General features: G+C 45.5%; 1 protein-coding gene across 2 annotated transcripts in view; it reads left to right on the top strand.

Moving 5' to 3' along the window:
• VPS4A (vacuolar protein sorting 4 homolog A) overlaps window positions 1-23,677 on the top strand; it is a 65,972-nt gene that overhangs the window by 40,691 nt on the left and 1,604 nt on the right. For both annotated transcript variants that reach the window (XM_033942021.1, XM_033942020.1), the window contains exons 4-10: window positions 4,961-5,022; window positions 14,018-14,137; window positions 20,635-20,791; window positions 21,104-21,252; window positions 22,701-22,782; window positions 23,018-23,237; window positions 23,318-23,458. In XM_033942021.1, the coding sequence (XP_033797912.1) occupies window positions 4,961-5,022; window positions 14,018-14,137; window positions 20,635-20,791; window positions 21,104-21,252; window positions 22,701-22,782; window positions 23,018-23,237; window positions 23,318-23,458 (931 nt within the window). The remainder of the gene's footprint in view (window positions 1-4,960; window positions 5,023-14,017; window positions 14,138-20,634; window positions 20,792-21,103; window positions 21,253-22,700; window positions 22,783-23,017; window positions 23,238-23,317; window positions 23,459-23,677) is intronic.

The following is a 23,677-nucleotide window of genomic DNA, read 5'->3' as shown; positions in this document are numbered from 1 at the left end:
TGCCAAAAAGGACTATGAGGAGAAAATAGCGCAGGAGGCCAAAAACTTTAAGCCCTTCTTCAAGTACGTGAAAGGGAGAAAACCCGCAAATGAGGCGGTGGGACCGCTGGACGACCAGGGAAGGAAAGGGTACATCAAGGAAGACAAACAAATCGCAGACAGACTAAATTCATTCTTTGCGTCTGTCTTTACAAAGGAAGACACTGCAACAATTCCAGAAGCAGTGAAAGTATTCAAAGGAGTAACAGAGGACAGCCTTACCACAGTAGACGTGGACTTGGACCAGATATACCGCCAGATCGACAAACTCAAAAGCGACAAATCCCCTGGACTGGATGGAATTCATCCGAGAGTCTTGAAAGAGCTAAAAGTGGAAATCGGAGAACTATTCCAAAAACTTTCCAATCTGTCAATCAAAACAGGGCAGATACCAGACGACTGGAAGATAGCAAACGTCACGCCGATATTCAAAAAAGGATCAAGAGGAGTACCGGGCAACTATAGACCTGTGAGTCTCACGTCGGTCCCTGGGAAGATGGTTGAGGCGCTGATCAAGGATAGCATAACCTGGCACCTAGACACACACGACCTGATGAAAGCCAGCCAACATGGATTCAGGAACGGGAAGTCATGCTTGACGAACCTACTTCAATTTTTTGAGACAGTGAACAGGCAAATTGATAATGGAGAACCGGTGGATATTATATACTTGGATTTTCAGAAAGCGTTCGACAAAGTTCCACATGTAAGACTCCTCAGGAAACTGCAGGGCCATGGAATAGAAGGAGATATACTAAGATGGATAGGCAAATGGCTGGAGAACAGAAGGCAGAGAGTGGGCATAAATGGGAAGTTCTCGGACTGGGAAAATGTGACTAGCGGTGTGCCCCAGGACTCGGTACTTGGGCCCATCTTATTTAATATCTTCATCAATGACCTAGAGGATGGAACATCCAGTGAGATCATCAAGTTTGCAGATGACACAAAGCTATGCCGGGCCATCAAATCGCATAAGGACAGTGAAGAACTCCAGAGTGACTTGAGCCGATTGGAGAATTGGGCAGATAAATGGCAGATGAAGTTTAATGTAGAAAAATGCAAAGTGATGCACTTAGGCAGAAAAAATAAAGAACACAAGTATAGTATGTCAGGTGCAACTCTGGGAAAATCTGAACAGGAAAAGGACCTGGGAGTATTAATCGATAGGACACTGAAGCCGTCGGTGCAATGTGCGGCGGCAGCAAAGAACGCGAATAGAATGCTAGGCATGATAAAGAAGGGAATCACGAGTAGATCGGAGAAAGTCATAATGCCGCTTTATAGAGCGATGGTCAGACCACACTTGGAATACTGCGTCCAGCATTGGTCTCCATACCTAAAGAAGGATATCATACTGCTAGAGAGGGTGCAGAGACGAGCAACAAAGCTGGTGAAAGGTATGGAGAACCTGGATTACGAGGAAAGACTTAAGAGACTGGGGTTCTCCCTTGAGAAAAGGAGACTACGAGGGGATATGATCGAGACATTCAAAATACTGAAAGGAATCGACAAGATAGAGCCGAAAAAAACGTTATTTACAATGTCCAATGTGGCACAGACAAGAGGACATGGGCTGAAGCTAAGGGGGGACAAGTTCAAGATAAATATCAGGAAGTTCTGCTTCACACAACGAATGGTGGACACCTGGAATGCTCTCCCAGAAGAGGTAATTGCGGAATCCACCATTCTAGGATTTAAGGGTAAGTTAGATGTACATCTCCTTATGAGTGGCATGAAGTGACATGGGTAGGGGTAGGCTAGATACACTTCTCTTTACGAAAAGCTTGGAGCGATATGGGGACCAAAACTATACCAGGGTACACCTGGCGGGGCCTCCGCGTGTGCGGATCGCTGGACTTGATGGACCTAGGGTCTGTTCCGGAGATGGCGCTTCTTATGTTCTTATGTGTCTTTGATTCGGCAGCTGCTGGGCTGAAGGCAGCGACGGCCTCTACATTTGTGGCCAGGGTATGTCTTTCTAAGCTCCACCATGATCAAGATGCTATTGTGATCCGGGATCTTGCCTTTCTTATCTCGGGGGTGGAGTATTCTTTGTCAAACTGTTGGCTTATTCAGTTTCAGCGCAGAGGATGTTGTGTATCCGGCAGTGATACATCCAGCAGTGATTTATCTTCGAAGGCCATCTTAAGCTGGTTACCTTATAAGGGGCAACTTCAGTTTGGCAAGTGTCTGGATGATCAAATCAGATAACAGGCCTGACCCTCCAGGGGGTTGGTGTGCCCAAGCTTTTGTCCCTTCAGATGTTCCCATCAGTACTTTGGTGGCTCCTCTGGGCAGTGATCTTCCCAATCTACAATGCAGAGTTCTTGGCACCAGCCGTCAATAGGAAGCCATCTTGCGTGACGTCTAAGAAACAATTTTGATGCCAGGCCTTTTGCTGCTCCTCTGCCTTTCAGGAGGAAGGCCTGCCCTCACCTTGGACTGTTGGGTCCTGGAGGTTCTTCAGGATGGCTACAAGCTCGAGTTTCATTGTCCTCTGTCAGATTATTTTCTGTATTCCCTCACAGAGAGGCCAGAAAAGGTGGCCCATCTAAAATCCACTGTCCGCAGGCTGCTGGACATTGTGGCCATAGAGCCCATCCTAGAGCGCGACTTGGCAGATACTGTATATACTCAAATATAAATCGAGATTTTTGGGCCAAAAAATGGACCAAAATGGCGGTCTCTGTTTATATTCGGGTCAGCGCTGAACCGCCTCCCAAACCTGTATGCAGGCCTCCGCCAGGCCTACCGTGAGAAGTAGTGGTCTAGTGGAGCGATCCCCCCCTTCCCGTCTCCCATTTTGGCCAAATCCAAAACCCCCCACCTCCTCCACACACCCCCTGACTCCTCAGCGGTGGGACAGGAGGAATCCCTTCTGTCTCCTATGCCTGCCGAAACTGACAACCACACCTCCCTCCCACCTCCCCCACGTACCTTTCAGATTCCTGGTAGCCAGCCGGTGCACGGAGCAGGAGCGATCTTCCTGCTGCATTCGAGGCTGCTGGCTGATTGGCTACTCTGAGTTTTCGCAAGTCAACTGACTCTTCTCCATTTCAAGGCTTGTCTCTGGCATCAAGCCATTCGCATCTCGTCATACAATACCATGGCGGTGGCCTACATCAATCGCCAGGGGCATCAAAGCACCTCTGCGAGTGTGGAGGCCCAGCTTCTTTTCCGGTGGGTGGAGAGACACCGTGTGATACTTTGCTGAAGTGGACAATGCCCAGGCAGATTACCTCAGTCATCAGATTTTGGATTCCGGAGAGTGGTCTCTGTCTTGCAGGGTATTCGACTGCATTGTGGAACACTGGGGACCTCCCAAATTCAACCTCATGGTATTGGCAGCCATCAAGAAAGTGGACCGGTTTTTCAGCTGGCAGCAAGGGCCTCGATGCTCTGGTTCAATCCTGGCCGAGTGAGGGTCTTCTGTATGTCTTCCGTCCATGGCCCATGATAGACTGGCTGTTGAGAAGAATAACAACCCACAGGGCTCGAGTGATTCTTGTCGTACCCATTTGGCCAAGGTGCCAATGGTACGCTGACCTGGTGCGGCTCTAACTCAACCAGGGACTCTAACTACCTTGTCATCCTTGTCTCCTCATGCAGTGCCCAATTGCACTTCAGGATCCGGACTGCTTTGGTCTTACGGCCTGAATATCGAGCGCTTGGCTTTAGTTCGCAGGGGCCATTCCTCGGCCATGACTGCCACCCTTTTCCGTAGCAAAAAGTCCATGTTGGCGGCATGTGCAAAAGCTTGGAAATGTTATCAGGTGTGGTGCATATGGAAACTTGAGGATCCGTATGTTCTGTCGGTTCCCTGGATTCTGCAGTTCCTCCAGTACGGCCTGGTTTCTCTCAGGGTACAGCTTGCCAGTCTTTCCTGTCTAGGCCCCAAACCTCTGAGACCCATAGCCTCTCATCCGGATGTTGTCCATTTTCTGAGTGATGCGCTGAGGCTTCAGCCTCCCCTGCGATTGCCTTGTCCATCATGTGGCGGCCAAGCAGAATTTTGCTTTTGGTCCCTCTGTTTTGGCAGCAGGTTCATCAGTCCCAGACTGCTCTGTTACGTCCCACTAGTCCAGGAATAGAGTGGGATTGTACAAGAACGAAAGATTAGGTTCTTACCTTTGCTAATCTTCTTTCTTGTAAATCCACACTCTATTCCTGGAACTTGCCCTGGAAACTGCTGATTTTCCAGTTGTCTGCCTTTACAAGTCCTGGTAAGCTGGATTCCTGAATTATTGACCAGCCTTTCCAGGAGTTCCATCCGTATGTATTTAGCACTTTGTCTTGGGGGTCCCTAGTCCCAGCACCCCCTTCCATCAGTGCAGGCTGTGTCTCCTTATAGCACTGTTATTTTTTTTATTCGGGTTCCTGATGTTTTAATGACTTGTTTCAATTGTTCAGAAACTGTTCTGATTTCATGATATGAGCAGATTAGACCTGTTGGTCAGGGAGTATCTCCGTACCCCTCTCTTTTGCCTTTGTGCTCTACAGCTGTTTCTGGTTGCTTTGTCACAAACTGGATTTCTGGAGGGCAGTCCAGAGGTAAGAGGGGAGGGGCTCTAGACTCTGTATAATGAGCTCCCTAGAAGCTGTCTGGCGACCATAAGAGAAAAACCCACTAGTCCAGGAATAGAGTGTGGATTTACAAGAAAAAAGATCAGCAAAGGTAAGAACCTAATCTTTCATTTGCAGGGAGCACCTCTCTTCTCAAATGCTGGAACCTGCCAGGGCTTCTGTATTCTATATGATTTTGCCCCAGACTATGGGGGGATCTGTAGCAGGTTTAGGGCAAACTAAGGCCTGTAGAAGTTGTTTTTCTTTTTCTCTTTGAGCCTTAGGATCCACGAGAGATCTCTCTCTCCTTCTTCAGTGTGGAATGCCTGCTATGAAGTCTTGTGTTTTGTTTTTGCAGAAGTGACAGCGACAGTGAGGGTGAGAACCCTGAAAGGAAAAAACTGCAAGAACAGCTAATGGGTGAGCAGTGAGCACACTAATCATATGTATGATGAGAGGAGAATACGGCAGAATACGAGTATATGAGAAACACACAAAAAAAATGACACTGCCTGTTGGATATATTTAGGATGGAGAGAGGTTTGATCAAAGGACATGACTCTTTTTGGGTGTGTAAAATGGGAGAGATGTACTTACTTGGTCCAACTTTGGAGTAGTGCTGCCCGATTCGAATCGATTCTCTGATTCACTTTGGGTGAATCGATTCGAATCGGTTTGTTTTTTAAGAAAATCGGACTTACTGATTCGTTGGCCCCCTTGCTAGAGAACCGTTCGAGATTTCTCTCTACCACCGGAGTCCTTGCTTCTGATGTAACTTCCGGTTTTGCAAAACCGGAAGTTACATCAAAGCAAGGACTCCGGTGGCAGAGGGAAATCCTGAACGCTTCTCTGGTGCAGATCGGTGCCAGCAAGGCTCTATCCTTCCCTGCCGTAAGTATTTCTCTTCCCTTGCCAGGCAAAAGCGGCGGTAGCAAATGCAATTCACTACCCTGCTGCTACTCTGGGCATCTTCTCTCCATTGAAGAGTGTGGGAGATAGGGGAGATCCTTGTGGCACTCCACATGGTTTGGACCAGGGATCCGATTTTTCTTTGTTTGTTTTTACTCTATAAGTTCTGGATTGTAGGAATCCTTTAAACCATGTTAGAACTTTTCCTGTAATTCCTATTGCATCTAGAGTTTGTAAGAGGATGTCGTGGTCTACTAGATCAGTGTTTTTCAACCTTTTTTGGGCAAAGGCACACTTGTTTCATGAAAAAAATCACGAGGCACACCACCATTAGAAAATGTTAAAAAATTTAACTCTCTGCCTATATTGACTATATATAAAGTAATTCTCTTGAATAGGAATCAAATAAACACAAAGAAAGTATTTTATAATTACTTTATTACGAAATAAAAATTATAAAATACTTTATTCAGTGCGAAACCTGGGCCTGTTTGGCTGAACACAAAGCTGATATTCTGGCTGGAATCGAAGAAAGACACACACGTAGCTCTTCGTCAACAGCTCTCAGTCTCTCTCTGTATTTGGTTTTTATAGCATACAAAAATAGACAAATATACCCTCCATCCTTTTTATTAAACCACAATAGCAGTTTTTAGCGCAGGGAGCTGCGCTGAATGCCCAGCGCAGCTGCGCTAAAAACCACTATTGCGGTTTAGTAAAAGGTGACCATATTGTAAAATATAGACAGCAGATATAAATTCAGAACTGTGCATAGTAAGTGAAGGGAAGTTTTCATCTCTGGGAATTTACCCAGTTAACTATTAAGTTATTTGGGCAAATTCCTTTGAAAACTGTGGTAATACTGCCTCCACTTTGCTAAATTTAAAATAAAATCATTTTTCCTACCTTGTCTGGTGATTTCTGGTTGCACTTTCTTCTTCTGACTGTGCATCCAATCTTTCTTCCCTTCTATCAGCTTGTATGCTTTCTCTCCTCCACACCTCATTCCCTCCCCCAACTTTTTCTTCCTCTCTCCCTGACCTTTCTTTCTTTTTTTCTGTTTCTCTTCTTTCCTTCTGGTTCCCTGCCTGCCCCCTTTCTTTCTTTCTCCCTGCCGTTCCCCAAGCCACTGCCGCTGCCATCGGGGAACAGGACCCACCAATGGATAACAGGCCCCAAAGCCGACGCCGACGCATGCTCTCCCTGACGTCAATTCTACAATCGGAGAGGAAGTTCCGCCCAGCCAGGCAGCGATTGGCTGGCCCGAACTTCCTTTCCGACTGCAGAATTGACGTCGGGGAGAGGAAGACTGATAGGTCCGATAGATTAGATCGCCAAGACAAAGTGAGTCCTGGGTGATCGACTCACTTTGCCTTGGCGAGCTACTGGCGCCCCTGCCTCGGGCCCCCTGTCAGCTCCGGGCCCGGCGGCCCTGCGGCACACCAGGCAACATCTCGCGGCACACTAGTGTGCCGCGGAACAGCGGTTGAAAAACACTGTACTAGATCAAAGGCTGCAGAGAGGTCTAGTTGTATGATCATCATTTTTTTTCCAGTGCAGAGGTGTTGTCTCGCGATGTCCATGAGTGTTCCTAGTAGGGTCTCCTTGCTGTAATTGGTTCTGAAGCCGGATTGCGTGAGGTGGAGTAAGTTATGGTGATCTAGGTATACGTTTAGGGCTTTAGCTACTAGGCCTTCCATTAGTTTGATGTATAGTGGGATTGAGGCTATAGGTCTATAGTTAGATGAAGATAGAAGAAATAAGGATCTAAAAACAGGAGAGGGAGAGAGATGGTGGACAATGGGATTTAGGGAGGGAAGGAACAGAAAGGAAGAGAAGTTGGACACAAGAGATGGTGGGGGGGATAGAGATACTGGATAGGAGGGTAGTTAAAAAAGACTTCAGTGGATCCAGAACACCGCGGTTAGGTTGATCTTTGCAAAGAGCAAATTCGATCATATTTCCCCGCTTCTGTCAAAACTTCACTGGCTTCCAGTGATTTCTAGGATTCACTTTAAATGTACCTGCCTAACATTCAAGATCCTATATGGCATTCTTCCTCTCCTAATTCCACTATCCTGGAATTCTTCGAGACCTGACACTACCAGATCCGCCCACAAACTCAAACTTTCTTTCCCCTAAAAGGCATCATGTATGCAGGTAAATTAGGGAAATCCCTTTTCTTCAAATTCTCTGAGATTTGGAATAACCTCCCTGCCCCGCTGCTGAACCTAGGCTCATTCCAATTATTCCAAAAGCATCTGAAAACCTGGCTTTTCTCCAAAACGTAAAGCTATCTATTGAAAATTTAAAGCTAGCTATCCTCTTCATAACCTCTAATTTCTTATTGTGTCCTTCCCTCATTTATTGAATTTACCTGTAATCCGTGCCGAGCTCTATCTTTATGGAGATGATGCAGTATGCAAACTTAAGGTTTCGTTTCGTTTAGTTTAGTTTCTCTTCCTCTCTCTCTTTGTCTCTCTTTTTTTCCTCTCTCTCTCTCTTCCTCTCTGTTTTCTCTCTCTCTCTTTCTCATTAAAAGGCATCATGTATGCAGGTAAATTAGGGAAATCCCTTTTCTTCAAATTCACTGAGCTTTGGAACAACCTCCCTGCCTCGCTGCAGAACCTCATTCCAATTATTCCGAAAGCATCTGAAAACCTGGCTTTTCTCCAAAACGTAAAGCTATCTATTGAAAATTTAAAGCTAGCTATCCTCTTCATAACCTCTAATTTCTTATTGTGTCCTTCCCTCATTTATTGAATTTACCTGTAATCCGTGCCGAGCTCTATCTTTATGGAGATGATGCGGTATACAAACTTAAGGTATATACTCAAATATAAATCGAGATTTTTGGGCCAAAAAATGCACCAAAATGGCGGTCTCTGTTTATATCGGGTCAGTGCTGAACCGCCTCCCAAACCTGTATGCAGGCCTCCGCCAGGCCTACCGTGAGAAGTAGTGGTCTAGTGGAGGGAGAGATGCTGGATGACAGGGTAGTTGAGAAAAGGAGAGATGGTGGATCTGGGCAAGAGACCCTGACAAGCAAGTTACCAGTACACATTTGTAGCAGAACCTGGGACATAAGAATTGCCTCTGCCAGGTCAGACCAGGAGTCCATCGTGCCCGTCAGTCCACTTCCGCTGCGACCCCCCCAGGTCCATGACCTGTAAGTGTTCCCTACCTAACCTAAACATCCATACCCTGTTCGCTTAATGTCCTGTAAGGTATAAGAACATAAGAATTGCCTCTGCCGACCAACATGATTTGAAAGGGCATAGGATGAAGTAAAGAGGTGATAGGCTCTGGCGTAATGTAAGGAAGGTGGTGGAGACAGAGACTGTGTCTGATTTCAAAAAAGCCTGGGATAGTCACATGGGCCGACTGGATGGGCCATTTGTCCTTTATCTGCCATCATGTTTCTATGTTCCTATGTGTTTCTGATGTTACAGTGGGGGATCACTGCATGGTACAGTTTAATATTGAGACGGGATCATCCAAAAATAAAGGTTCTAGACTTTTAAAAAACTAACTTTGTTCAGATGGGGGATTACATCAAGAAATTGTTGTCTGGATGGGAATGTCTGGAAGGAGTAGAAATGCAGTGGGTAAAACTGAAAGAAGTTATTATTTTTTTATTTGAAATCTATTTTTATTGGCAAAAATAATAACAATCAACACTCACATGTGACAAAGAAGAATTGGTACATTTCCAACTCTATACAAACAGAGGGTCACCCCCCCAAGAGGACTGGACTCTGATGTCCTCCTGGGTCACAAGGAGATCCAACCCCCCAACCCTCTCCCCCCCCCAAAGTCCCCAGAACAAAGGAAACCAAGGTCAGACAGGTGGGCTAGGATACAATTGCAGTCTGTTCAAAATTTGACTGCGACTTCTCGGAGACAAACTGTCCAAATAAGGAGACCAAGTACGAACAAAGTCTCTGTTCCGGCGCCGAGAGGAGTAAGCCAGCCGGGCTTAAGAAGTTATTATAAGGGCGGCAGACCTTTTCGTGAGGCAAGTAAGGAAAAGTAAGAGGAAATCCACCTTGAACCGCAAGGTAATGGCGGAATAAAATTCACTAATGTAATGTAAAAGTAGGCTTCTTTGGTTCTCAAAAGTAGTAGATGAGATGGTAAGAAATAAGAGGTTAGCTTTCATAAGCTATAAAAGATAAGAACATAAGAATAGCCTTACTGGGTCAGACCAATGGTCCCTCAAGTCCAGTAGCCTGTTCTCACGGTGACCAATCCAGGTCACTAGTACCTGCCAAAACCCAAGGTGTAGCAATATCCATGGCTTCCCCCATGTCTTTTTCAATAACGGACTATGGACTTTTCCTCCAGGAACTTGTCCAAACCTTTCTTAAAACCAGCTACGCTATCTGCTCTTACCACATCCTCTGGCAACGCGTTCCAGAACTTTAACTATTCTCTGACTAAAAAAATTTCCTCCAATTGGTTTTAAAAGTATTTCCCTGTAACTTCAAGTGTCCCCTAGTCTTTGTAATTTTTGACGGAGTGGAAAATCAATATACTTGTACCCTTTCTACTCCACTCCTGATTTTGTAGACTTCAATCATATCTCCCCTCAGCCGTCTCTTTTCCAATCTGAAGAGCCGTAACCGTTTTAGTCTCTTCTAATATGAGAGGAGTTCCATCCCTTTTACCATCTTGGTTGCTCTTCTTTGAACCTTTTCTAATGCCACTATATCTTTATTGAGATAAGGAGACCAGAATTGAACACAATACTCCAGGTGAGGTCGCATCATGGAGCGATACAGGGGCAATATAACGTTCTTAGTCTTGTTAACCATTCCTTTTTTTAATAATTCCTAGCATCCTATTTGCTTTTTTGGCCACTGCCACACTTTGGGCGGAAGATTTCATCGTATTGTCTACAATGACACCCAGATCCTTTTCTTGGCCGCTAATCCCCAAGGTGGACCCTAGCATCCGGTAACTGTGATTCAGGTTATTTTCCCAATGTGCATCAATTTGCATTTGTCCACATTAAATTTCATCAGCCATTTGGACGCCCTGTCTTTCAATTTCCAAAGGTCCGCTTGCAATTTTTCACAATCCGCATGCATTTTAACAACTTTGAATAGTTTAGTGTCATCTGCAAATTTAATCACCTCACTTGTCGTTCCAATTTCCAGATCATTTATAAATAAGTTAAATAACACTGGTCCCAGTACAGACCCCTGTGGCACTCCACTGTTTACTCTCCTCCATTGAGAAAAATGACCATTTAACCCTACCCTCTGTTTTCTATCCAATAACCAATTCCTAATCCACAATTGAACTTTGCACCTATCCCATGACACTTTAATTTTCTTAGGAGCCTCTTGTGAGGAACTTTATCAAAAGCTTTCTGAAAATCTAGATAAACTATATCAACCGGGCTCACCTTTATCCACATGTTTATTCACACCTTCAAAGAAGTCAAGCAAATTTGTGAGGCAAGATCTCCCTCGACTGAACCCATGCTGACTCCGTCTCATTAAATCATGTTTGTCTACTGTAAGGTTTGAAGTGCTCCCACAATGTTAGGTTGTAGGGGTTACGTGAGAGGCGCCCTTACAAACGCCAGGTCCTAGGTTCAGTTCCCTACAGAAGACTTACCAGGATAGAATCAAATAAGAAACACAGCCAGAGGTGATTGCATAAAGAATATATTATAGAAATAGGCTTACAGAAAAGCAATATTTATAAGCATTACAATTAATGAGAGAGCAAAGCAGTTTCCCTGTCTTACAGAGTTCAGAGGAAAAGAGAGAGAGAGAGAGAAAAAGATGTATGTGTGTTGCAGAGAGGAGGCTTTTATAGTTTGGAATCTTATTCTGAATATAGAAAACTATTGAGCTTCAATAGAAGTTAAACCTCACTCTCCTTAGTAAACTTGTGCTAGACAGAATAAGAATAGGCAGCAGTCATATGTGATTTCCAGTATGTCTCTGACAATAGTTTCTGATTAACTTTAGTTATCTGTGTACCTGGACCCATTGTCCTAAGCACCCTCTTAATTAGACATTAACACATTTTAGCTAATCATGATTTAATCAGGGCTATTTGAAACCGTCTTTTAGGGTTGTATGAAACCGTCTGCCTGCACTCAGGGTCTATCTGCATTCACATGCCAGAGTCAGATTGATATAATTTCCCATAAGCCTTTGCTGACATTAGTTATGCCAACTGAAAATGCTGATTGCTAGCAACAGCTATGCTGACATCTACGTGTTCCACAATTTTATTTTTTATAATCATTTCTACCATTTTGCACGGCACCGAAGTGAGGTTTACTGGTTTGTAATTTCCCAGATCTCCCTTGGAGCCCTTTTTAAAAATCGGCATAAAATTGTCCACCCTCCAATCTTCAGGTACTAAAGACGATTTTAGCAACAGGTTGCAGATCACTAACATCAGGTCAACAATTTCATTTTTGAGTTCTTTTAATATCCTGGGATGTATACCATCCAGTCCTGGTGATTTATCACTTTTTAACTTTTTGATTTGGCTTAGTACATCTTCCAAATTCACCGAGATTTCTTTCAGTTCCTCGGCATCATCACCCTTGAAAACCATTTCTGGTTCAGGTAGATCTCTTACATTTTCTTCCAAAGCAAAAAATGAATTCAGTCTTTCCGCTATAGCTTTATCCTTTCACTCCTTGATCATCCAACAGTTCCACAGATTCTCTCAGGTTTTCTGCTTCTGATGTACCTAAAAAAATTGCTTTTTTGCTTCTTGCAGAAAGAGGAAGACAGGCAAAAATATCTGGAAAGTTGAGAGAGGCTGGTCGTGTAGTTAGGAAATCAAAGATGCAAATGGAAGAAAAACAGGGAGACAAGACATTTTTTAGATATCAGGTATAGGAAGAAAGCAAATGTGGCATTGTGAGACTCAAAGGTGAAGGGGAGAAATATGTACATAAGAACATAAGAATAGCCTTACTGGGTCAGAGCAATGGTCCATCAAGCCCAGTAGCCCGTTCTCAAGGTGGCCAATCCAACTGATAAAAGGCTGACTTGCTTAACAAATATTTCTGTCCTGTGTTTACGGCTGATATGTCAGGAGCAAGACTGCAGAAGGGAGTGGCAGAGGGTTTTTTCAGCAGGTTGTGTTCATGAGGAGCTACCTAAATTAAAGGTAGGCAAAGCGATGGGGCTGAATAGTGTACATCTGAAGGTGCTGAAGGAACTTAGGGAAGTTCTGGTGGCTCCGCTGACTGACCTTTTGAATTAGTCTCTAGAGTCGGGAGTGGAACCGGAGGACTGGAGAAGGGCAGATTTGGTCCCTCTCCACAAAAGTGGAAGTAAGGAATTACAGGCCGGTGAACCGCCTAGAACTTTCGGGTATGGCGGTATATAAAAATTAATTTATTACTATTTATTATTAAGTCTGACTTCTGTGGTAAGGAAATTAATGGAAATGCTTTTAAAACAGAGAATGGTGAAGTTTATGTAATCCTGTGGATTAGAGGACCAGAGGCAACATGGATTCACCAGAGGTATATCTTGTCAGACAAATCTGATCAATTTCTTTGACTGGGTGACCAGAGAATTGGATAGAGGGAGTGTGCTATATGTGGTATATTTAGATTTTAGCAAAGCCTTTGACAGTGTTTCACACAGACATCTAATAAATAACCTGAATGCCCTTGATATGGGCCCCAAAGTGACAGGCTGGGTCAGGAACTGGTTGAGTTGAAGATGACAGAGGGTAGTGGCCAATGGAGATCACCCTGAGAAAAGGGATGTTACCAGTGGTGTGCCTCAAGGTTCGGTTCTTGAGCTGTTTTTTTTTAACATTTTTATAAGCGATATTGCTGAAGGGCTGTTGGTTAAGATTTGCCTCTTTGTGGAAGATACCATAGGATGAAGTTAAGAGGTGATAGGCTCAGGAGTAATCTAAGGAAATACTTTTTTATGGAAACAGTCTCCCATAGAAGAGTCATGGAACAGTTTCTCAGAAGAGATGGTGGAAACAGAGACTGTGTCTGAATTCAAGCGGGCCTGGGATAGGCACGTGGGATCCCTCAGAGAGAGAACGAGATGATGGTAACTGCAGATGGGCAGACTAGATGGGCCATTTGGCCTTTATCTGCTTCTAAGTTTCTATGACTCCTCGATCCTTTTCCTGGGTGGCGACTCCTAATGTGGAATCTTGCATCACTTAGCTATAGTTCAGGTTTCTTTTTCCCCACATGCATCACGTTGCATTTGGCTCACATTAAAGTCATCTGTCATTTTGATGCCCAGTCTCCTAATCTTGCAAGATCCTCTTGCAGCTTTTCACCGTCAGATGTCTTAGCCTTATCCTCTTTCATTTATGTAAGTGTTTCAGATACCACCTCTATAGTTTGTTTTGTAATCATTAGATTCATTGATTTTCTCTTTTGTAAATATGGATCAGAAGATCTCATTTCTCCCTTCAATCATTCCTTCTTGCAAGTTCCACTGATATGCTTTTTGCTGAAGAACTCCTTTTTCCCCCCCCCCAGGTGCCATTGTGATGGAGAAGCCCAATGTGCGGTGGAACGATGTGGCTGGGCTAGAAGGAGCTAAAGAAGCATTAAAAGAGGCTGTCATCTTGCCCATCAAGTTCCCACATTTATTTACAGGTGAGGATGCTATGACCGAGTCCTTGGGTGGGGGATCTCCCTTGTAACAATCTCACACATTGAACGCTTTCCCGTATGTTCTCACATTATAGGTTTCCTTTCTGCATTGAATTTAGACTTTGTGACCTCTTCCTGCTTGTTACATGTTCCCTAGTTCATGCTTGTTTTCTGTTTCACCTCTTCTCTTACATTTAACATCATCCTTAGTGTCTAGACCAGCCCATTCCAGAGCAGACATCCGAAAGGTGTGAATAACATGAAGAAAGACCTGGCGAAGCTTGAAGAATGGTCTGAAATTTGGCAGCTAAAATTTAATGCTAAAAAATACAAGATCATGCATTTGGGCTATAAAAACTCCAGCAGATGGATGATGGTTAAGCATGCAGCTTCTGGGTGCTCCTGGATTAGCTGGAGAGTTTATTCTCCAGTAGAGCAGGGGATGATTTTAATTGGTATTCAGCTCTAGAAGATGTTTCTGGTAAGCAGCATTTTTACCATAGAGCTGAGGGGATAACTCGGGAGGAGTCTGAATTCCTTGCTCACCTCATCGTTCACAGTTCTATTCATGAAGTAAATCTGTAAGTTTTAAACCAGGTGATATGATCATTCCTTTTGTAAAAAAGAGGAAAGATAAGACTAGCCTTCCTGGGTCAGACCAATGGTCCATCAAGCCCAGTAGCCCGTTGTCACGATGGCCAATCCAGGTCACTAGTACCTGGCCAAAACCCAACATTCCATGCTACCAATCTAGGGAAAGCAGAGGCTTCCCCATGTCTTAATAACAGACTATGGACATTTCCTACAGCAATTTGTCCAAACATTAAAACCAGCTACGCTATCCACTTTTACCACAACCTCTGGCAACGCATTCCAGAGCTTAATAATAATAAATAATTTTTTTCTTATATACCGCCAAAGCCGTAGTAGTTCGAGGCGGTTTACAACAAAGAAGGGCTGGACAATCAGCAAATATAGATACAATTTTTATCCCAGGACAAGCAGGCAGGTATTCTCACAAGTGGGTGACGTCATCAAACGGAGCACCAATGCAGACGCCTCACAAGCAGTCTTGCTTGAAGAAACAGAAGTTTCGAGTCACCCGCACCGCGCATGCGCAAGTGCCTTCCCGCCCGACATCGGGCGCGTCTCCTCAGTTCTTGCTTTTCCGCGGAGCCGAGAAGTCCGTCTTCGACTCTCTGCGTGAAGTGTTTTTCACTTGTGCCTTCTTTGTCCGCGGTTTTGTGTTCATTTTTCTCAGAATTGCCGGTTTTCTTCTTTATTTTATTCTTTAAAAAAAAAATAAATAAAATTTCTTCTGTTCCTTCAACCGGGCAGGCCATGTGGCCACAGCCCCGCAGCTTCGATCTTGCAGCAGCGCTTTTTCGGCCTATGTCCCGGCCTGCAACCGGTTTTAAAAAGTGTTCCAAGTGCTAGCGCACGATTTCCCTAACGGACCCTCATCGACATTGTCTTCGTTGTCTTGGGACTCAACATCTCCCGAAATCGTGCCAGCCTTGTTCAACACTTAAACCTCGTGCTTTCAAGCATCGTTGCATCCTGTGGAAGCAGCTTTTCAGTATGGAGTCTTCGATGGAGTCTTCGATGGAGTCCTCGAGGGGTGCTTCGCCTTCAACATCATCCGATGCTCTCCAGGCTTCCACAGCTTCTGCTCCGAGCCTCATCAAACCTGCCTCGTTTGTACCGGCTCTGTCTTAGACGCCTGCTGCAGTGCCTTCCTCTGTCTCTTCAGGTCAGGTAGCACAGCGGCCCATTCCCCCGGTGGTGCTTAAAGTGCCCAAGGCATCTAAGTCCAAGCACTCTCACACTGCCTCGAGGGAGCACGAAGCCCATGCAGGTTGTCCCATTGGAGACACGGATCCATCCTTGCTGGCTTCGTTCCAGACCTTATTGGAGAAGCAATTTATTCAGCTCTTCACTACCATAGGTCCGAAGCTTCTCTCTCAAATCCAGCCTGGACATGCGGAGGTCTCCCGCGAGGTCGAGCTGCCTCCTGTGCCTCAGTCGTATGCACACTCTCTGCAGGGAGCAGAGTCTCTGCGAGTGTCTGGTCTGGCATCTCGGCATGCATCGCAAGGAGCAGTCTTTGCCCATGCCTCCGTTGGAACCCGTACACTCGATGCAAGGAGCAGAGTCTTTGTGAGTGCCTCGAGATTCTTCCACTCAACCACTTCTGCTTTGTTCCACAGCCTCCAGCCCTATCCATTCTCTGAGGGCTTCGACTGGGACACGCTCTCCTCGATTGTCGAGGCCTGCTTCGAAGCACAGCTCGCATCATAGATCAAGGCATTCTTTGAAGCATTCATCCAGGCATGCCTCGCCTCATCGGAAGCAGCCTTTTCTTCAATATTCCCCACCGCCTGCATCGACCCTTCCGCTTCCGGATCTCGAAGACCCAGTGGGTTCTTTTTCTCCATCCAGATCTCCTTCTTCACTGGAGCAAGCTGCCTCGACGTCCTTGAGTCCCTCTCGAGGCCAAGCTTTGGCAGATCAGCTGTCTCTTTCATCTTTTCTGCGTCAGATGGCTGTAGACTTGGATATTCAGCTTGACATTGGGTCCAAGTTTTCTAAGGAGTATCTTGAGACCATGCATCTGCCTCAACCTCTAGCTGAATCCCTCAGGCTTCCTCTTCACAAGCTTTTGGATCAAACCTTTGTCCGCTGTCTGGAATCTCTTATTCAATTCCTGCTGTTCCAGGCAAACTGGATTCCAGATACAGAACTGTACATCATAAGGGGATTGACAACGCTCAATTGTCTCACCAATCCCTTCTGGTTGAATCTTCTTTGAAACGTTCTCATCCCTTCTCAGGTGTATGCCACTGTTCCTCCGGGAAGGAAAGGTAAAACGATGGACAGGTTTGGTCGTCGTATCTACCAAAACTCTATGATGACCTCCAGAGTCCTCAACTTCAATTTTCATTTCATCACCTATTTTGAGTTCTTTCTCTCCATTCTTCCAAAGTTCATGCCTTACCTGGATTCTCGGGCGCATTTTGAATACCAAGAAGTCCTGCATCCTTATCCCAACTTCGGCTGCAGCTTCTTCAGTCCTCCTATGATGCTTTTGAGCTGTCTGCCCGAGCTACTACTTGCTCGGTGGCCATGCGGCGTCTGGCGTGGCTCCGTACAATCGACATGGATCCTAACCTGCAGGACCGGCTAGCTAATGTTCCTTGCGCTGGCACTGACCTCTTTGACGAGTCTATAGAGGCGGCCACCAAGAAGCTCTCGGACCACGAGAAGTCCTTTGCATCTATTCTCCAGCCGAAGCCGGCTCCTCCTCGACCTACATGCCCTCCTCAAATTTATCAACGGCGTTTGCCACCTAAGCAGGCTCCTTCCATTTGTCAGCCTGTCAAGAGGCAACATCCACAGAAACAGCAGAAGCCTCAACCACCTGCTGTTCCTAAGGCTCCTCAGCCTTTTTGACTGTCTGGTAAAGAGCATAACCTCAATCGTTCTGCCATTCCTCGTTTTTCCCCCTATCGGAGGTCGTCTCCATCATTTTTACCACCGATGGATGACTGCTACCACCGACCTCAGGGTCCTTTCCATCGTCAGGGACGGATACTCTCTTCAGTTCCATCACGTTCCTCCGGAACATCCTCCAAGAGAGTATCCTTCCAAGTCTACCCAGACTGCCCTTCTTCTTCAGGAAGCTCAGGCTTTGCTTCAGCTCCGAGCTATCGAGCCAGTTCCTTTAGCTCAGCAGAACAAAGGATTTTACTCCCAGTACTTCCTTGTTCCGAAGAAGATGGGCGATCTGCATCCTATTTTGGATCTCAGAGTGCTCAACAAATTTCTGGTCAGGAAAAAATTTTGCATGTTGACCCTGGCATCTCTGTATCCCCTCCTCGATCAGAACAACTGGTTATGCTCTCTGGATCTCAAGGAGGCCTACACACACATTCCCATCCATCTGGCCTCCCGTCAATACCTCCGATTTCAGGTGGGAGATCTACATTATCAATACAGAGTGCTCCCTTTCGGCCTGGCCTCGTCACCCAGAGTCTTCACCAAGTGCCTGGTAGTAGTGGCCACAGCGCTCAGGAACCATGGTTTTCAGGTGTTTCTCTACCTGGACGACTGGCTCATCAAGGATTCCACGTCGCAGGGAGTCGTCCTAGCGATCCAGCGGACTATCTGGTTCCTGCAGAGTCTGGGATTCGAAATCAACTTTCCAAAATCCCATCTCCAGCCTTCTCAGACTCTTCCATTCATCAGAGCTGTTCTGGATACAGTCCAACTCAGAATGTTCCTTCCTCAACAACGTCTGGAGACTCTTCTCCATCTTTGTCATTCAGTCTCCTCTCGCCCATCCATCTCGGCGAGACACATGATGGTTCTTCTGGGTCACATGGCTTCCACAGTACATGTGACTCCTTTTTCCAGACTTCACCTCAGAATTCCTCAGTGGACCCTGGCATCTCAATGGACGCAGGTTTACGACCCTCTGACTCGACACATCCAGGTCACTCCTGCTCTGACACAATCTCTGCGCTGGTGGATGCTCTCTTCCAATCTATCCAGAGGCTTACTTTTTCACACGCCCCCCCCCCCCCCATCAGAAGGTTCTCATTACCGATTCTTCAACTTACGCTTGGGGGGGCTCATCTAGATGGTCTCCGTACTCAAGGCTATTGGACCAGTACAGATCGTCGGTGTCACATTAATCTCCTGGAACTCAGGGTGATTTTCAATGCTTTTCAGCATCTACTTCACGACCATGTAGTCCTCATTCGCACGGACAATCAAGTCGCAATGTATTATGTCAACAAACAAGGCGGCACGGGATCTGCCTCTCTCTGTCAGGAAGCTCTGAAAGTTTGGGATTGGGCAATACGCCACAACACCTTCCTCAAAGCTGTCTACATTCAGGGGGCGGACAATGCCTTAGCAGACAACTTGAGTCGTCTTCTACAGCCTCACGAATGGACTCTCCATTCCAAGCCCCTTCATTGCATCTTCTCTCAGTGGGGAACACCTCAGATAGATCTCTTTGCAGCCCCCCACAACTTCAAGCTGCCTCAGTTCTGCTCCAGGATCTACACTCCTCATCGCCTTGAGGCAGATGCTTTTCTTCTGGATTGGACGAATCTCTTTCTATATGCGTTTCCTCCATTTCCTCTCATTGAAAAGACTCTGGTCAAGCTGAAGACCGACCATGCCACCATGATTCTGGTTGCTCCTCGGTGGCCCAGACAACCCTGGTACTCCCTTCTACTTCAACTCAGCAGCAGGGAGCCATACCTTCTACCAGTTTTTCCCTCTCTGCTTACGCAACATCAGAGATCTCTGCTTCATCCCAACCTGCAGTCTCTCTACCTGACAGCTTGGTTCCTCTCAACGTAGCTCCTCTACAGTTTTCTCAATCTGTGCAAGATGTTTTGTAAGCTTCCCGGAAGCCTACTACTAGACAATGCTATCACCAAAAATGGACTAGATTTTCTACTTGGTGTCTTTCTCATCATCAGGAGCCTCAACATTCCTCTTTATCTTCAGTTTTGGACTACCTTTTGCACCTTTCCCATTCTGGCTTCAAGTCTACGTCCATACAAGTCCATCTTAGTGCAATTGCTGCTTTCCATCAGCCTCTTGAAGGGAAACCCCTCTCTGTTCATCCTGTGGTTTCCAGGTTCATGAAAGGACTTTTCAATGTCAATCCTCCTCTCAAACCACCTCCTGTGGTTTGGGACCTCAATATTGTTCTTTCTCAGCTAATGAAACCTCCATTTGAACCAATTGACAAGGTTCATCTGAAGTATCTCACTTGGAAGATGGTGTTTCTCATTGGCCTCACTTCTGCTCTGATTTAGTTGGTTAATTGTAATACCTGTAGCCTTCTTACTCTTTAAGTCTCTTGAAATCCCACCCGATTTGTACACTGCTTTGTTACAACTCGCATGTTATGGACACTTATGAAGGAGAAATTGCCTTAACTGTACCTTATCTTTTTTCAGATAATTCCTGATATCAAAGTACTGTATTGATATATAATTCTCCAGTAGCCCCCGAATACCACTGGAGAACTGTGTATTGGTGGAATACATAGTAGCTTTGTTGGTATGGATAATAGTTGAATGTGACATTTGACCTGAAGTGTGAACTTGAGCTCCGTTGCTTGGTCATTCAGTACATTCTAAGGCTGCACATGTCCTTAAGGGGTGAATCACACAGAACTACATTGTTTCTCTTTCACCATCTGCTGGTTGATGGACATTACCCATATGTTGTGGACTGGTCTGGTGGGAGGAAAGGAAAGAAAATGATCAGGTAAGACATAATTTTTCTTCCTTAAGAGAAATGGATAAACGGTGTCTTTACCTGATAATTTGTCCATCTCTCTTATCTGAACACCCATATCTCTTAAGACATGGCCTCTCCTCTTTTCTCTTATTGCATTGCATATGTGGAGATACACAATGGCAACTGAGTTTGCAAACCTGTTGATGCTAACTGTTTGCTATGTATCGCAGGTAAACGTACCCCCTGGCGTGGGATATTGCTGTTCGGACCCCCTGGTACAGGGAAGTCATATCTAGCCAAGGCCGTAGCAACAGAAGCTAATAATTCTACCTTTTTCTCAGTCTCGTCCTCTGATCTTATGTCCAAGTGGCTGGGAGAGAGTGAGAAGTAAGTGGGAAGGGAAGTGTTTCACTGGATAAGAAGGAGAGAGTTGAATGTTTTTCCCCTGAGCTAGGGGAGAGGGCACAAAGGCTAAAGTGAGATATTTCTAGTAGAAGGTGTTTGGATGGTTTGAGTGTGAAGCTGAATGTTTGGGTTCGGGGTTGGAAGGTGTGAGATGTTTGAGGTGTTGGTTATGGAATGTTTGAAGCATTGATGAAGGTTACTGTTTTGCAAAGCTTAGTGTTGTATATTTGGTTGGTATATGTAAATTGTACTCGTGCTGCTGGGTTTGGAGTAACTGAATCTTGTGATCCACAGGCTGGTAAAGAATCTCTTTGAGTTAGCGAGGCAGCACAAACCTTCTATCATCTTTATAGATGAGGTGGATTCTCTTTGTGGCTCCCGAAATGAGAATGAGAGTGAGGCTGCCCGGAGAATCAAAACCGAGTTCTTGGTTCAGATGCAAGGTACCTTTTCTTCACTCCTTGTCTATTTATAGACTTTATTTTCTGAGCTTCTCGTGCTCGTGGTATTGGCACAATCTTTTGCTGATCCCTTACTGTTTCCCATGTCTTGTGGCTAGGGCCATCCATCCGTGGCATAGCTAAACACAAAGTGTTTGTTTATTCCTGATTCCCATGAGAAAGATGTTAGCTGCCATGGTTTATCGTCTTTAGCAGTATTCCAATCCAAGCCAAAAGCCTCCTTTTTTGAAGCTGCTGACTGTCAGATACCTATACCCATTGTATCATTCCTTCTAGCAGAATCTCCTCAACCCCGAGATGACCTGTCTCTCCAAATTAGATTGTAAGCTCTTCTGAGCAGGGACTGTCTATTGAATGTTAAATTTACAGCACTACATACGTCTTTCAGCGCTATAGAAATGTTAAATAGTACTAGTAGTAAGATGATTCTGTGAGATAGGTCTTTTTTTTCTTGGAACTGTTTAATAGCAGTATATAAAAAGCAAGATGGAATTAAAAAAGGAGTGGGATATACACAGAGAATCCTTAAAGGGGAAGCGAACAGAAGCTAAGCATGGAGCACTTCAGCTCAAAACAGCAGTGGAAGCACTTTCTGCACCCGATCTAGGCAAGGGCAAGTTCCTCTGGCTCCAAATTCTGATAGGAACCAGAACGCAGAAACAGACCAGGCTGCCCATTCATGCCATCTGCTATGTCCTCCTCCCTTCGAGATCCCAGGCGTTCTTAAATTCAGTTGCAGGAGCCCCAGTGGTGAAGGCAAAACCTACCAGAATTGGATAAGTCCTTCTAACAGGCCTCCCGCTGAACTGCCTCTCCCCCCTGCAATCTGTACAAAACTCTGCTGCACGACTCATCTTCTGCCATCCTTGCTACACTCGCCTCACATCACTTCATTGGCTCCCTGTCCCCTTTGCATACAGTTCAGACTCCTATTACTAACCTACAAGTGTGTTGCTTCTGCAGCCCCTCAGTATATTTCCTCTCTTGTCTCCTTATACGCCTCCCCGAGGGCTCCATTCCTCAAATTGCTTTTATCTCTACCCTTCTCCTCCACTTCTCAGTTCACTGTTCATTATGCCTGGAATAGACTACCTGAGTCCATCCATCACACCCCTTCCCTTGTTCAAAAGTAGGCTAAAAACCCACCTTTTTGAGACAGCCTTCAACTCATAACCTTACTCCCCTCTGCTCACCACTAGCCAACAGTTTAACCACCCCTTCAACTGCAACCCCTGCTGTGACATCCCGTGTCTTGATTGTTTAGATTGTAAGCTCACTCGAGCAGAGACTGTCTCCTTTGTGACATCTGGTAGCGCTCTAGAAATAATAGTAGTAGTGAGGAAACCTGAAATGGAGGCTAGCAGAGTCTTTGTGTGTCTATTTGTATGACTACCTGTCCTTCACACTGGATAATCCTCTTTTCTCTCTAGGTGTTGGGAATAATAATGATGGAATCCTGGTTCTGGGTGCCACCAATATCCCATGGGTGCTGGACTCTGCCATCAGAAGAAGGTGATTAATAATGGAGTTTGCTCTTCTCCTGACAAAGCTGCAGGAGACTGAGACTGCCTATGTGTGGATATGTACTGGGGAGAAATGGGTTTTGCTATGGTGCAGAAGACGGCTGTTGACAATGTGGCCATTGGAGGGCAGCAGGTCAGATGTGGCAGGTGGAGCTCAGTTGTTCTGTACCAGGAGCTGTTTTGGGCAGTCTTTTATTTTTTGTTTCTTGACCCCTTGTTCTTAGATTTGAGAAGCGCATTTATATCCCGTTGCCAGAAGAAGCTGCCAGAGCACAGATGTTCCAGTTGCACTTGGGGAACACGCCACGCAATCTGACCGATGCTGATATTCGGGAGCTGGCTAGAAAGACAGACGGTTACTCTGGGGCAGATATCAGTATCATTGTGCGGGATGCACTTATGCAACCTGTACGCAAGGTGCAATCAGCCACACACTTCAAAAAGGTAAGGAGCAAGCAGAGGAGCCATAGAGGAAGGGCAACAGTTGGGTTAGTAACTGATGGTTTACCCTGGTTCTCTTTCAGGTCAAGGGACCATCTCGTACAAATGCAGGTATAATGGTAGATGATCTTCTGACTCCATGCTCTCCGGGTGACTCAGGAGCCACTGAAATGACTTGGATAGATGTGCCCAGTGACAAACTGCTAGAACCAGTAGTGTGCATGGTAAGTGGGGGGTGGGGGGGGATCAGTGGCTAAGGTGAATACTAGCACTCCTGCTGGTGCTGTCTTTGATGTACCATTTGCATGGTGTTTATGGTCTAGTTGAGGCACCAAGACAAGCTTAGCTCTGGGGGAGGGTGGGGGTTTGGGAGCTTCCTAAATAGGACTTGAACGTAACCAGAGACTTAGCAAGATGGACCACTCAGGAGAAAAGAGGAGTTT

This window comes from Geotrypetes seraphini, chromosome 4, assembly GCF_902459505.1.
Source record: "Geotrypetes seraphini chromosome 4, aGeoSer1.1, whole genome shotgun sequence".
Classification (NCBI taxonomy): Eukaryota; Metazoa; Chordata; class Amphibia; order Gymnophiona; family Dermophiidae; genus Geotrypetes; species Geotrypetes seraphini.
Note: the sequence above shows the minus strand (reverse complement) of the source record. Positions and strands in the feature narration are given on the sequence as shown.